Consider the following 15,346-nt stretch of genomic DNA (forward strand, 5'->3'; position numbering starts at 1 on the left):
GCACAAGGTGAGCCATGTCTAGGAATATGTCCGAGGTGCTCACTCCTATTCCGCAGCTACTGGTATCCCGACTCTCAGGACCACTTACTAGGCCACTCAGCCATTGCCCATGGTTCACGAACTAGGACGCAACTACAGTAACCCACACCATGAACTATCTTAAAAATGTATGAATAAAGTGAAAAGATTTTATAAGTGGGACTATTTCTTAAGTTATTAAAAGGTCTTATGTATCTATTACAGTTTATCATACCTAAAAAACCTGGTTACACAGAAGCGCAGAGAGGCGAAAATAAAGATGGATGGATGACAATTGTAAAAGCATAGAACATGATATGAAAATCGGAAATGCTGACAGAGCATACAATCATGTAAAACGATTGCAATTCAAGGCTAAAATGAAATCAGTATAATAAACGATACGGAAGGAAAAATAGAAGATGAGGAGGTAATGAAGAGATGGAAAGAGTATATGGAGGAGAAATTGACAATGTAGATGAGTAAAAAAAAAAAAAAAAGCAAGTTTCACAAGATGAACTAGGTCCTCCCATAGCGAGAAGTGAATTCGAAACAGCACTGCAACAGCTGAAAAAGTAATAATAATAATAATAATAATAATATTTGCTTTACGTACCACCAACAACTTTAACAGTTTTCGGAGACACCGAGGTGCCGGAATTTTGTTCCGCAGTTCTTTTACGTGCCAGTAAATCTACCAACACGAGGCTGACGTATTTGAGCACCTTCAAATATCACCGGACTGAGCCAGGATCGAACCTTTACAAGATATTAGAATCATTCCGTATTAAATTTGTTCTTCAATTCGTTTGCTCCGTCTAATGACGGAATATATGATGTATTGAATAGGAGGATACTCTCATTTTTCGCCATTGTAAAGTGAAAAAGGATCGAACCTGCCAAGTTGGAGTCAGAAGGCCAGCGCCTCAACCGTCTGAGCCACTCAGCCCGGCAACAGCTGAAGAAAAAAAAAAAAAGGCTCCTGGACCAGACAAACTGCCTGCTGAACTGTTGAAAAACTCTGGGGAAAAAAATGAAGGATGAACTCTTCAAAAACTCTTCAAGGATTTTGTAGAAAGCAAAACAGTACTTCTGCACAAAAAAGGAGATTCAACAGAATGTTCCAATTACAGAATACTAAGCTTTGTTTTGCAGCTAGATGATGATCAGTTTGGGTTCACGAAAGGAGTAGGAAGGAGAGAAGCTATTACAGCACTTAAAAATATCTTGGAAGGAAGACTAGAGCTTAACAGAAATACATAACTTTCGTAGACCTGGAAAAAGCTTTTGACAATTTTCATTGGAAAAGACTGTTCAGAATTATGAAGGATATTCATTTGGACTGGAAAGACAGAAAAGCAATACTAAACCTCTACATCAAAGAATAAACAATGAAAGTAATGAAACAGTATGCAAGGTGAGGATCAAGAAAGGATTAAGACAGGGGTGTTCCTCATCACCATTTCAGTTTGATCTGTACATTGAAGAGGCCATGAAAATTTTTAAATCAAAAACACCTGGTATTAAAATAAATGGAACAATTGTACACTGTATTAGATTTGCCGATGACATTGCACTTCTGGCTGACAATGAGAAGAACATGCAGATCATGCTCAACAAATTAACATCCATCTTAAAAGATTTCCAACTTAACATTAATGTAAATAAAACAAATGTTATGGTTGTAAGCAAATCTAAAATGAAGCCAGCAGCACATCTCAGAATTGGAAATATTTTAATAAAACAGGTGCACAAGTTCTGCTACTTAGGATCACTTATTACCGATGACAACAGATGCACTGTGGAAATAAAAAGAGGAATTTCCCTGTGTAAGAAAGCCTTTGAGGAGAAGCAGCAGCTCGTAATTAATAAATCCTTAGATACTGAACAAAAGAAATTGTTTATCAAAGCATTCATTTGGAGTGTGCTGCTATATGGCTGTGAAGGATGGACTCTCTTGAAGGAGGACGTGAAACGACTAGAGGCAGTGGAAATGTGGCTATGGAGGAAGATGACAAGAACTAGCTAGATTGAGAAGAAAACTAATGAAGCAAGGCTTAGAGAAATAAACACCCAGAGACATTTAACAACAATGATAAAAAGGATAAAAGCGTCAGTTTTTGGTCACATTCTCCGGCATAATGACTTCAAAAAAGAACTTGTTCGCAGGCAAGGTGAAAGGAAAGAAAGGCAGAGGGAAAACCACAGAAGAAGATCGTTGAAGAGCTAGTGGAGATGATGGGATGCCAAGGTTATGGAGAGATGAAAAGGATCACAGAGAGAAGAGATCAATAGTTGCAGCAACAAGGCAAAGCCTTGAGATGATGATGATGTATGTATTTTAGGAAGTGCTCTTACAGCTGCTAATTTAGAATTCATATCGATTGATTAATTAATTCATTCATTCATTAATTTGGAGGTTTCCTGTTCGGATAACAAGAATTGTGAGTATTTGTGTAAGTTCAGTGGTCAAATCAATTAGTACATCATTACATGGCGAACTCTTTATTTAATAAAAAAAATGCTCGAGACACATGCTATTTGATACTGTAGTATGCTTTTCATTTTCTTACAATTATCGGTTTTTAGTTATCATGCTCTTTTTTTTTTTTTTTTTTCATGATATTTGATGTACTCCAGACTTCATAAGCTTGAGGTGACATTTTTGCCATTTATGAGGGGAATTATTCTGCAGAAACTAACAATGCCTTAGGTAAGCTCACTTCCTTAGAGCAAGCTGCATGTAAAGACATTTTTGTCTAAGTGGCTCATTCTTCAAAGAAAGTCAAAGACCCCAATTGCAGTAACTCTGTTGCAATTTCTCAAGTTCTGTATCCTAAAAATATCATCTTGAATAACCAGATAGAAGCTGAGTTTGAGAAACTGTTTGGTGCATCAATACTTTCACAAAAGGAAATCTGGTCTGGTTACAGTTCCCTCCTGAGAGATCCACTCCAAATCGAACTCAAAGTGAGAAATGTGACATCATGCTTATATCAACTGGGGTGCAGTCAAGTTCTCTTTATTTGTTTTGATTTATTGTGGACCCCAACAAACAATGTTGACTGTGAGCATGTTTTATCCCATTAGAGCTCAGTGGTTACAGACAGAAGGTGCAATTTACAATACTATTACTAGCATGTTCGTAACTCTGGATAAATTCTGAACCACAATCGATTATAACTCCAAATGTAGTTACACTATGAAGAGTTTCGTTGTGCTTGAAATCAACCATTACCTTATATATCCTGCCTTTGGTAACAAAAAGTTCAATCAGTGTAGGAGTATGGTCAATTGCAGCATCAATGTAAAATAAAGCCTTTTCCGTGCAGCCTAGATAGTCATAATGCTGTGCCAAATAATAATATGTCCAGAGAAGAGCCGACGCTGGTTCTTTCTCCGCATCTGTAAAAATCGAAAGGAATATGCATACATATTAGTACATTGAAAAACACTGAAACAAGAAGTAATGAAGTGACTGTAGTCTAAAAATGTCTATAAAAAAGGTAGCTGGAAATGCATCTGCTTAAAACACCTAAGATCTCCAGCTCATTCTAATTACTGGGATCATTGGAGCCAACCTGACTCATTTAGAGTTTTGGCCTGATGCCATTCCTGACACCAAATGACTTTTTTAGATGAAAAGCATTCCAAATTGTACTCAAAGGTTTTTGAATCTTCATCATCAAGATGGGAAGCAAGCAGCCTACCACACTTTGCTGATCAAATTATCCCCGTTTCACTTTGCCCTTCCACAGTAAAACAAGAAAAAGTTTGAGTCTTAAATTCCTTGTGGATATACGTTATAAAAAGTTCCATATGATGAACAGAAACATAAATTCTAAACAAAGAACAGCAGTGTTTGCAAAATTAAAAGAAATTCTTGTAGGTAATTATGTGATGGCTTACCTTCTTCACTAAAGCGTCCTATTTTCTTCAACATATCAACATACTGGAGTACTAAGGTCTGAATTATTTCTACTTTTTCAGGGTCTTTATATAATGATCTGAGATCAACAAATAGAGGTGGAACGCCTTTGTGCAGTCCTTGCCTCAAATATTTATCAACTACTGCCCTGAATTCATCACCTGTGAAACAAACATTATAAAGATATCATTCCAAATCTTCATTTAATTTTCAAAAAAATGCACACCTTAAACAGTTTTTAAATACCACACCATTAGCTCACCAATAACATCACTTCACAGATTTAGAAAATCTACAGCCTCAGAGCTATTATAGAAAGTGTACGAATTGAGAAGGATCATCAATTAATTGACACCTTCCTTCACAACAGAAACTCCATGTTTCAGGGAAACAACAGTACATGGAAAGTTCACAAAAATGGTGTGCCTTGAGGGAGCATCCAAGCTCCAACCCTATAAAATAACCACATGAATAATGAGACATCAAATAATGCCTGACAGTTATAGCAATGACATGGTGGTAGCCACTAGAAGAGAAACTCCCCAAGACGCAAGATGATCTCTTCACTACAACAGTAATACCCTTAATGCCAAACCTAAAAGACACAAATTTGTGCCTCTAACCTTGGGAATAGTGAAACATGGCGAGGAAATACGGCTTCTTAACTCTGTGATGCCTAAAACCCGAGTGTCGCGTTAGATCAAACTATGACCTTCAAGCCGTGCTTTACTAATACCAAAGAATAGCTCTGCACTCAAAACATTATTTGGAAGCTGACAAGCAAAAACTGATTTACCAACCCAAGAACACTAAGACCATTGCCCTAGCAATGAGCATATCTACCTTAGAGTGTGCCACAACAGTTTGGAACTTCATTCACATGAAATAGGTGGACAATGCTGATACTAAAACCATGCAATTCACAAATGGACGCACCATATCAACCTCAATATAGAAAACCTGTACCGCACAGCCCTATCAGGTCGAAATACACACTACTACTGCAGGACGTGGAGAAAACGAAGTATGTGATAGATCCCCTTCATCCCCACAGCAATGATACCAACTGATGGCATGACAGCTGGGGTATGGAAAAAGTTCCGTGTTGTCCTCAATATCCTTGTAAATGAAAAAACCATTGCAGTCGCTAATTTTTGGAAGTTCCTAATTTGACTGGACAGAGAAAGAAGCAGCCATATGACATATATTACTGCACTGAATCCTAACCATAGGAAAGAAAATTTCCATTCTGAAATCCTTGTCAGCATGATCACAAGCCAAGAATTGAACCCCCCCATCTCAGTGTGAAGCAGGAGATGTCTCTGAACTATTACATACCTCCACATATAATTAACATTAGTATAGGTTCAGTAGTGTAACTGGTCATTCAATAAACTTAAATAACAGTAAAAGTATCTTGTAATATACAGAGATTCATTAAATAATTTTGTGATATTTAATTATGTAATGTTACAGAACCGGAACAAACATGCAATGAGGAGAGAACCAGTATCTGTATATAGCGGTGTGCTATGACATGGAAATTTTTTTCTTGTTCTTTTGTGTTTACATGTATGTGCAGTACTTGTCTATTTGCTGCCCTCTCAGCCACTGATCTCTTCCTTGTGTGTATCCTATTTTTCTTCCCAACTATATATTCTTGAAGATTCATATTTTGGAACATTTGTTTGTTCCATTTCCATTATTTTCATTAAGCCATTTGGGTTCTTCACTTCTTCTGTGTTTGTCATGTGTTTTTTATTTACCTGCTATTCCTTTGCCTCTCCCTCTCTTATATTTATCTGGATTTCTCTATATCCTGAATCGTCAAGAAGAGCTGTTTCAAGGAGTGAGGAGAAACCATCCAAAACCTCAAGATTTCGCTTATACTAGACTCAATATGATGCAACCGAGCTCAAAAAACAGCCACTATTCCCTGAACATACAAACCAAACATGCAATTTATATTAGTTACGGCCAATATTTCTTTACCTGAAGCATAGTTCAGCGGCAGACGCCTAGGAGCTAGTGCCCGTGGAAATGTCTCTTGGTATTCCAAGAACATTTGCAACTTCTCTCTTGGAGTTTCTAACTGTTGGGCTTCCTGCAGTTTTGTATAATACATAGTATTTTCAGGATTTCTCTTCAATAATTCCGAGTAGATTCCACATGCTTCACGATAACGACCAAGTTTTAAGGCTAAATTTCCTGTGTACAAAAAAGTTACACTTAAAATATTACAAAATAATCATAAGAACAAGAATATTACAATATGACACAAGTATATAAAATTTAAAAAGAACATTCTGCAAAAAACTAATTAGGTCTTTACTTCAGGAAATTCTCTCTCTCAAGAATGCCTTGGTAGCGAACATAAAAATGTAATTTACTAACCATCTTCCACATGTCCACCGTTTACAGCAGAGAAATACATGTGCAGACAATATCCTAATTTCAGATATCCAACTAGAAGTAATGTTGTTACATCGATAAAGCATATTATCATCCAAGAAGACTATTTTGAGTATACTTAGTGAAAAGAATGAGATTCATTCTTTGTCACCTCAAATTGATATACTGGCATTATTGCATGCAAGAAAATATTGCACTATAACATCTTCATGATACTGCAAATAATATAAGGCTTACATATTTTACGATCAACAATTAAAGCTGGGTGGACTCTGGATATCTTATTCATAAGCTAGAAGTAACAGACATGAACGTAGCAAGAATGATTCCTGGTACAAACAGGAGGGAACAATGCCAGGAGGGTACTGGGTACGCATAAACCAGCTTCGGTGATGGGGTCATGTGAGGTGAATGGAGGAAGATAGGTTATCTAGGAGAATAATGGATTCTGTTATGGAGCGTAAGAGACGAGCAGACAGCCAGATGGCGTCAAATCGAAATGTCTGCACACGGTAGCTGAGGCCATACGATTATTATTATTATTATTATTATTATTATTATTATTATTATTATTATTATTAGAGAGGTAGGACGGTTAGACTCAGTTTCCTACAATTTAAAGATAAGAAGTATAGAACTAAATGAGGCCACAGCACTAGTTGTAAACGGAGGATTGTGGCGATGTTTAATAAATTCACAGAGGTTTGCAGACTGAACGCTGAAAGGCATAACGGTCTATAATGATGTATGTATGTATGTATGTATGTATGTATGTATGTATGTATGTAGGTGGTTTGAAAAGTTCTCAGAATGTACTAGAATTAAGTATCTTACATCAGTGAAACTGCTTTTATTCTTCAACATATAGTCTCTCTGTAGATTAATGCATTTGGTCCAGCGATGTTCCAATGCCTTGATCCCATCTCAAAAATGAGATTCCTCCAGGTCTGCAAAATACCTCTCCATTCGGCTGTCAGTTCTTCCCTTGTAGAAAATCTCCGTCCACCGAGGAAAATTTTCAGTTTGGGGAATAGATGAAAGTCTAATGGTGCCAAATCAGGTGAATAAGGTGGATGTGGCAACAATTCGTACCCCAGTTCATTAAGTTTTGCCATGGCAATAACACTTGCGTGCAGCGGAGCGTTGTCCTGATGAAAGATGACCTTTTTCCTTTCCAAACCAGGGCTTGTTTTGCGTATCTTTTCCTGTAATTGGTCTAGGAGGTTTGCATAATATTGCCCCGTAATTGTTTGGCCAGTAGGAAGATAATCAATCAGCAGAATGCCTTTTGCATCCCAGAAAACTGAGGCCATGACCTTTCCGGCCGAACGCACTGCCTTTGCTTTCTTTGGTGGTGGTGAATCAGTATGTTTCCACTGCCTTGACTGCTGTTTTGTCTCTGGGGTATAGTAGTGGACCCAAGTTTCATCTGTAGTCACAAACCGGCGCAAAAATTCTTGTTGGCTGCACTGAAAAAGGGCCAGACTTTGTTCAGACATTTCCAATCTGGTGCGTTTATTGTCCAATGTCAAAAGCTGCGGCACCCATCCTGCGGATAATTTTTTCATACCCAATTCTTCGGTTAAAATATATATACCCGTTCAGAAGACATCCCTACAGCTTCAGCAATCTCCCGCACTTTCAGTCGACGATCCTCCATGACCATTTTATGAACTTTTGCGATAAATTCTGGGGTCGTAACACTTTTTGGCCGTCCACTATGCGTATCATCATCCAAGCTCTCCCGACCAAATTTTAACTCGCTGGTCCACTTGGCAACAGTTGAAAATGAAGGGGCAGAGTCCCCCAGTGTGTTCTGAAAGTCGGCATGAATTTCCTTTGCTTTCATACCTTTCTTTACGAAGTATTTAATCACTGCTCAAATCTCAATTTTTTCCATTGTCACAAATCACTACGTAGGGACAACAAGAAATAGTCGTCACTACCACACTCCTGCAGCTAGAGCACTGACGTGCCACGTGTTCACTCAAAAAGGATGTGTGATTATTGCGCGGGAACCTCGTTGCTCTATCACTGACATGTAGCGGTGATTCCGAGAACTTTTCAAACCGTCCTCGTATGTATGTAATCATTGGAATCATACTCTAACCAGCAATTGTGTGATAACACATCTACCATATCTGCCCAAGAAATTTTTTGCAACCGCTTATGATGTATATATAATGATCATTTAACATTAATTATTTCTTTAGTTACATGCAGAAACTGGGAAATGCTCAATTTTGTATATTATTAGTCAATATTGTGAAAGTGCTGGAAATACAATTCTATCCTGGAACACTAAAATTCCAAGTATGTCAGAAGTTTGTATGAGACACCCTTAACCTGCATACATTAAGAAATGACATGGTGAAATATAGCTGGGTATAGTCACTTCCTCAGAGGATTTTAGAAGAGTTTGGGATGAAAAAGGAAGACTGGAATGAAGAGGAAGTGAGGGCAATATATGTGAGAGCACAAGCTGCCTCAAGGTAGCTTTACTCCTACTGTAACTCCATTTGTTACTAGGAGGATATCCGTGTTCTGCTGTGGTTTTAAACTGAAAGTTACATTGCACAGCTTTTATTTTTTAGAGTCTGCTGTTGTTGAGCCTGTAAATATACCCTTGGTTCATATGTCAAACGGTTTTGGAGGAATTATTACTTATTTTTGGATCTAACACTCATTTTAACCCCACAGAATTGAAATGTTTCAAAACCCTACCTTATTTAACATCCATGACATAGAAGCGAAACCCATGTGAAATGTTGACTTCATACTGAACAGTAATGGAGGAATGAATGTTTGGTCTTAAGATATTTTAAAAATATTTCTTAACATCTAGGACATAGCAGAGCAATCTTCAAGCAAAATATTATTTTTGTGCCTGGTTTCAGGAGGATGAATACTGTGATTTTCAGAGTCGACTGCCATGTTTTGAAGTATATGATATTTAACAAGTATATTCGTAACTGCTAAACCCATACTAGCATAGAAGTCCAGCAAACGCTTCCCATTCCCATTGGCTTCCATATCTTCCCCACATTTACCAATCACTCTTTCGTACCAAAAGAACAACAATTATTTACACTTTGGAGACTTAAGTCAATACACACGTTAATAATGTTTCTCCATATGAACTTTCAACCCCTCTATTACCTCTTTGGGTGTTAAATTTTGAGAAATCCCTTCTCAGCGAGTCTAGATTACAAAATGAAACCACTGACAAAATTTCACATTTATACCTTCAGCAATTTATGCAGATTACAACAGTTGTCAGTACAACAGCAAGTCTTGACAGACTGCTGTACGCTCATTATCAGATGACAACAGTTATTATTATTTTATGAAATGGTTTCACAGTCTAGAGGAAACTCATCGTGATTATAGTGTGTGTTTGAAAAAAGTCAACAGTATATTTTCAATTAGTGTTCAAATCAATGACCAAGGTGACAACAAAACCATGTATCAATGGAGCAACTCTACACAAGCAGAATGAAGGGTGTTGTCATTTCTATGTTTGCTGCTGTTCCAAACGTTAATTACAAATGATAGTTTATCAGAAAATGATATTCTCATGCACATATTTCACGCTGTACTTCTTGTAATGATATTAAGGAGACCTTAGCACTTTCATTTTTTTTTGCTAGTTGTTTTACATCGCATCGACACAAATACCACCGGACTGAACCAGGAACGAACCCGCCAAGTTGGGGTCAGAAGACCAGCGCCTCAACCGTCTGAACCACTCAGCCTGGGTCCATATATATTACATAATATATCTAACATATATGAGAAACTGTTTACTTGCTTACCCCACAATGGTAATTAGTACACCATACAACCAGCACGTGAATGCCAAGTGTCAGGTGTCAGTAAATAATCCGATCCTCTAAGGTGACCAACAGCTTAGAACGGACAATATAGAATTGATGCCTTAATGATCATGACCACCAGGTAGGCTACACATATCAAGTTAACTGATAAAGTACAAAATCAGTTCTTAAGTATATGTAATGAAAATTGTTACACATGTACCGAAGATTTGAGCCCTACTCTTGAAATAAAGACGTTAAAAGGTATGATGTTTTTTCATTAAAAATACTGAACAGTAAAATGAATGATGAACAGTTACTTGGAAGTATAACATTTTATGTACCTCAAAGACTGCACAGGTTCAAGAATTTATTTTTCATTAAGAGATGCCACACAGAAGCCTATAAGAATTCTTCTCTTCACAGAATTCTAAAATGTTTTATTAAATTGAATACTGTATACATGGTGTATCAAAACTCAACAGCAAGACTTCCGGAGTAGATTCCACATACAGGGAGGAAAAAAAAAAAAAAAATACAAGAGAGAACAGGGAGGTGTATGACAACATGGGTCCAGAAATGCATAATTTCAGAGTTATCCAACCTTTAGTAATGTTTGCGCAATATGACACACTCAACAATGCTTCACTGTTGCACTGAATAGATTTGTAATGCCTGCTGCAACACACTGTTTACATATCAGATGAAATGTTCAAAATGACCTCCTCTTCTTGCATACAGGCCTCTGTTTTTCTTCGCACTGAGCGCTTAACATAATATAAAATGTTTTATGTCATGCGTACTGTCTGACAGGCTGCCACAATGCATGCAAGGAGAGCTGGTTCATCACTGGCAGCAGTAATATACACGTCAGACTTCACGTGTGCCAATAAGTACAAGTCCAGGAAGTTTCAAGACAGCTTAGTGGCCAAGCAAAGGTCTAATAACTCTGCAATTATACATTTCCAGACCCATGCAGTCATACCCCCTTTTTTTTTTTCTTCTCCCTATATGAGGAAACCATTCGTGAAGTTTTGCCAATAAGGATTGATGCACACTATATATATGATGAGTTTTTTCAAATATACTTTCAACTGGCATATGATACATAAACCATGTACTGTTGAAAGTTCTCTCTATTGTCTGGTTGTCTCATCTCATTCTTCTATTTGCCCTTTTCTTTCTTATCTACAATCTGCTGTTAAATTTCCACTCTTCTTAATGACCACAGTTTTTAAGGTACCTGAAAATCAACCATTCTACTGCTGTTCTTAGAATATTTTTTTGTTGCATACTGTATCATGTTTATTTCTTACTTTCTTACTTTATACACAATAAGGAGTGGGAACACCTCCGACCACCCCAACCAACCCACCCACCCACCCACCCACACTCTCTCTCTTCATGGTTGATTAAATCATCGCCGCTGCTGAACAGCATACACTGGGAACATTATTGAGAACAATATGCAGGAAGATCACAATACTAGTTCCAAACAGGGTGAAGTACACGACAATGTTTCTTCGGCAGATTGTTTTTTGGCTGTGGAAACACTGAGTAAGTTCTTTTCAATTTCACATGGTGGTGATGCAACATTTAATTACTTTATGAACTTGAAAATTCAATTCAAAAAATACAAAAAAACTGCAAACAATATAAAATATGTAACTTTTTTGAACGCATAAATATGTGTGGTCCTTTTGAGCAAGTCATCATCCTCCAAATAGTCTGTATGATATCCGCTGATTTTCATTGAGAAATTTCAATTTTATTTGACGATTCCTTTGTATATTTCATATTTTTATTATGAAGGTTTGACTGTAATTTATTATTGTTGGGCGTTTCATATTGTCTTGTAGACATACTGCTGATTTTTATTGTGGAGGATAAATTTATTTGACGATTGTTGTGTATACAGTAGAAGTCTGCTATAGCGAGTACGGCATATAGCAACAGCCCCATTGTAGTGACAATTTTTTCTGTCCCTGAATGTTCCTATATTAAACTATAGCATGTAGAAGAAAACATTTGTGCTCTTCGCCTTTCACCCTAAACGGACTGACGAGAGTGGTCGTCCTTTCACCAGTGGCAGCACAATCGCCATTTACCGGCAGCAGATGAGACTTGTCATTAGTGTGTGTTATGTTTGTGTCAAGTTATTTGCATTTATATTGCTCTCCATTATCACTGTTAAGAGGTTTACGCTGTTTGCATTATTGGCGTATTTTTTTTTCTTTTTTCTGCTAGTGGCTTTATGATCTTATGGCGACGGTGGGAGAGGAAAGGCCTAGGAGTTTGAAGAAAGCGGTTGTGGCCTTAATTAAGGTACAACCCCACCATTTGCCTGGTGTGAAAATGGGAAAACACGGAAAAACATCTTCAGTGCTGCCGACAGTGGGATTGAAACCCACCCTACTTTCCGCATTGAACTGTATATACTATAGTGCCACCTGCATTTTGGGTCTTTACATTCAAATTTAAACTCATGCCTTGCGCTGCCTTGGACTACCTCAATTACGACCTGAATTCCTATCTTCAAGAAGTAGCGCACTGTGCATATAAGTTTTTCATTTGTTTCCGGTATTGTGCTTTTTACCATTTTCTCTTCACAATTGTTTTTTATGTCAACTGTTCTAAAGAATCTACAAGATCCTACTTACATACTTCAGTTATATTAAATTGTATTATTTATATATATACACACACACATTTTCACAACCGAAACAACTACAGACTAGATCAGGGATGGCAAACCTATGCCACGCGTGTCTTTCGGTGCACACCACATCCACATATTAACGTTTTCCTGTACGTCTTGTACTATAGACTATACATATCTTATGCATGGTATAGTTATAGTGTTTGAGGTTTAAGAAATAAATACCGAAAATCTAAGTTCTAGTTCCATTCAGACGTGCATTATGGCAACATTTCATCACTGATAGGTCCGGAAGTCAACTGAGATAAATATCAGATGCGTCCGACGAACCATTCGCTCAACCACATAAGTCAATTAGCAAAGTTTGACTTGTGCGTGGTTGCCAGCATCGCGTAATTATTCGCAGTGTGTAACCCCAACTTCGAGATTTGGAGAAACTATCGCCCTTTATTTCAAAACCTTATATTGCACAAATGAGTGATATTAAGGTCAATTTTTGAGTGGTTAGGTATTGACAGTTTAGAAATGGAGTTGAATGAATTTCAAGAAGACAGTACATCAGTGAACATATTCCTACAACTTGGTGAAGTATTGGTGAAAATCCAGTGTGCCGTTGATGGTGAATGTTCTTTCCAGAAGCCAGAGAACTTAATATTTGAACAGCGGAACACCGGAACAGCCTCCCACAAATATAATCGTCCATGAAGAAACTTGCTACAGCTTTAGTTACTTTTTTTTTGTCATCATACGCATGCGAACAGCTATTTTATGCAACGAACGTTGTGAAGTCAACTGTTAGAAACCGTCTTATTTCGGACGTAAGTGCTTCTTGTGCTTTATCGAAGACAGGAAATTAAGAACCTAACATAAATGACATGGCTACTAAGATTCAGCAACAAATTTCACACTTAAGTTGAGAACGAAATTTCACTTAGTCATTCGGCGATACTGGTATTTTTGATTTTGTACTCAATAATACTCAATGACGAAGTGTGTTACAATGGGCGCTTATTATATTTTTAAAAACATTAAGGCATTCCTAAAATTTACATATTAAAAAATGTATTTTTGCGGTATTGGCAAAATACTACCACGGGACATGCAATTAAATGTATTATTTTACGGTGTGTTTGTAATAACATATTATGAAACATAATTTGGAATTAGGGATGGAAGTCGGGGTGGTTTGGGGGTTGGAGGGGGTGGTTGTAGACATTCCAAAGAAAAATAACAATTGGCACAGTATACAGTTGAGAAAAATAAACCAGACTTAAAACGGCACACTAGTTGGAAAAGGTTCGCCATACCTGGACTAGATCATCAAGCTATTCACAGAGTTCTGTCGGCATTTGAAAGCACAGTGCCTGACACTGAGTGTGTTGCGTTGAACCTCAGGAGCTAGCAATTCACTTCAATCAAGTGACTCGTCTTCCGACTTCTACACAATTTTGGGACTTCATACTTATTAAATTATGTTGTGATTTCGCGCCTGATAATATATGCATGCTGGCTCACTTGACTGTTCACCTCTTCTCGTAAACATTTTGAGAGAGTGCCGAACTTTGTGTGTGTTGTGCTACTATTCAGAAGATCGCGCCTTACTTCATATAAGTGACTGACCTACTTCTTCTAGATTTTACGATTTAAAATCGCACAGTGCCAATCCCCATTATCTTATTTTGCCCCTTCAACTGTTTTTGTGAAAGACTCATTCTTTAAGCTCTTATTTACCTATGCATTGTTTTTGCATTTTATTTGGCTGATGATGACCCATATTGGGGTCGAAACCGGTATCACTTCCGCTTATAATTAAATAGAAATGTAACACTACATTTCTTATTTATTTGTATTGAATAGGTTGAACTACGTTGTTTGTTATTTCAATTTAATAATGCTAGTCTTGTCAGATTTTTAATGTAGTAAATGGCTTTTATGGCGGCGGCAGCCCTCTCCCGCATGTGAATTTTGTAGGATGATCTCAATGGCTGTAGGGTGATGCCTAGGTACTTGAAGGAGTTTACGATCTTCAACTCTTCCGCTCCGTAGTATATTTTCTCTTGTGCAGAGGTTCTTCCTCCCCTCCTGAAGATCATTTGCACTGTCTTGTTGGTATTCAGATGGAGTTGGTTGTTTGCGACCCATTCCTGGAGCCGGTCTACAGTGTCTTGCAGGACCTCCCTGTTGTGCGAGCCTAATACGATGTCATCTGCGCAGGGGTACATTTTCACGGAGTCCTTTTGTAGGATGTCTGTAACGTCTGACATGACAATGTTGAATAGGGTCTCCTTGTAAAACACCGTTGGTCTGTACTACTGTATGTTTTCTGAGGTCGTCACGCCATCTTTGATTATGATTTTGTTGTAGGTGAGCAGCAGTGGCGTATACTGAGGGCTACCAAGGCTATCAGTGAAGCCCAAACTTCAAATGCGAGCGATGGAAATCTAAAGCACATTATATTGTAAGCATCTGACACATTGTTCCATATGCAAACCTTGAAAGCAATGAGAAAACACG

At 37.6% G+C, this 15,346-nt stretch overlaps 1 protein-coding gene across 1 annotated transcript in view; it reads right to left on the minus strand.

The window, feature by feature from the left end:
• Naa15-16 (N-alpha-acetyltransferase 15/16) overlaps positions 1–15,346 on the minus strand; it is a 657,214-nt gene that overhangs the window by 486,921 nt on the left and 154,947 nt on the right. The window contains exons 6-8 of the mRNA XM_067144178.2: positions 5,939–6,154; positions 3,928–4,107; positions 3,257–3,423 (exon numbers count right to left, since the gene is read on the minus strand). Of these exons, the coding sequence (XP_067000279.2) occupies positions 3,257–3,423; positions 3,928–4,107; positions 5,939–6,154 (563 nt within the window). The remainder of the gene's footprint in view (positions 1–3,256; positions 3,424–3,927; positions 4,108–5,938; positions 6,155–15,346) is intronic.

This window comes from Anabrus simplex, chromosome 3 (assembly GCF_040414725.1).
Source record: "Anabrus simplex isolate iqAnaSimp1 chromosome 3, ASM4041472v1, whole genome shotgun sequence".
In the NCBI taxonomy this organism is placed as follows: domain Eukaryota; kingdom Metazoa; phylum Arthropoda; class Insecta; order Orthoptera; family Tettigoniidae; genus Anabrus; species Anabrus simplex.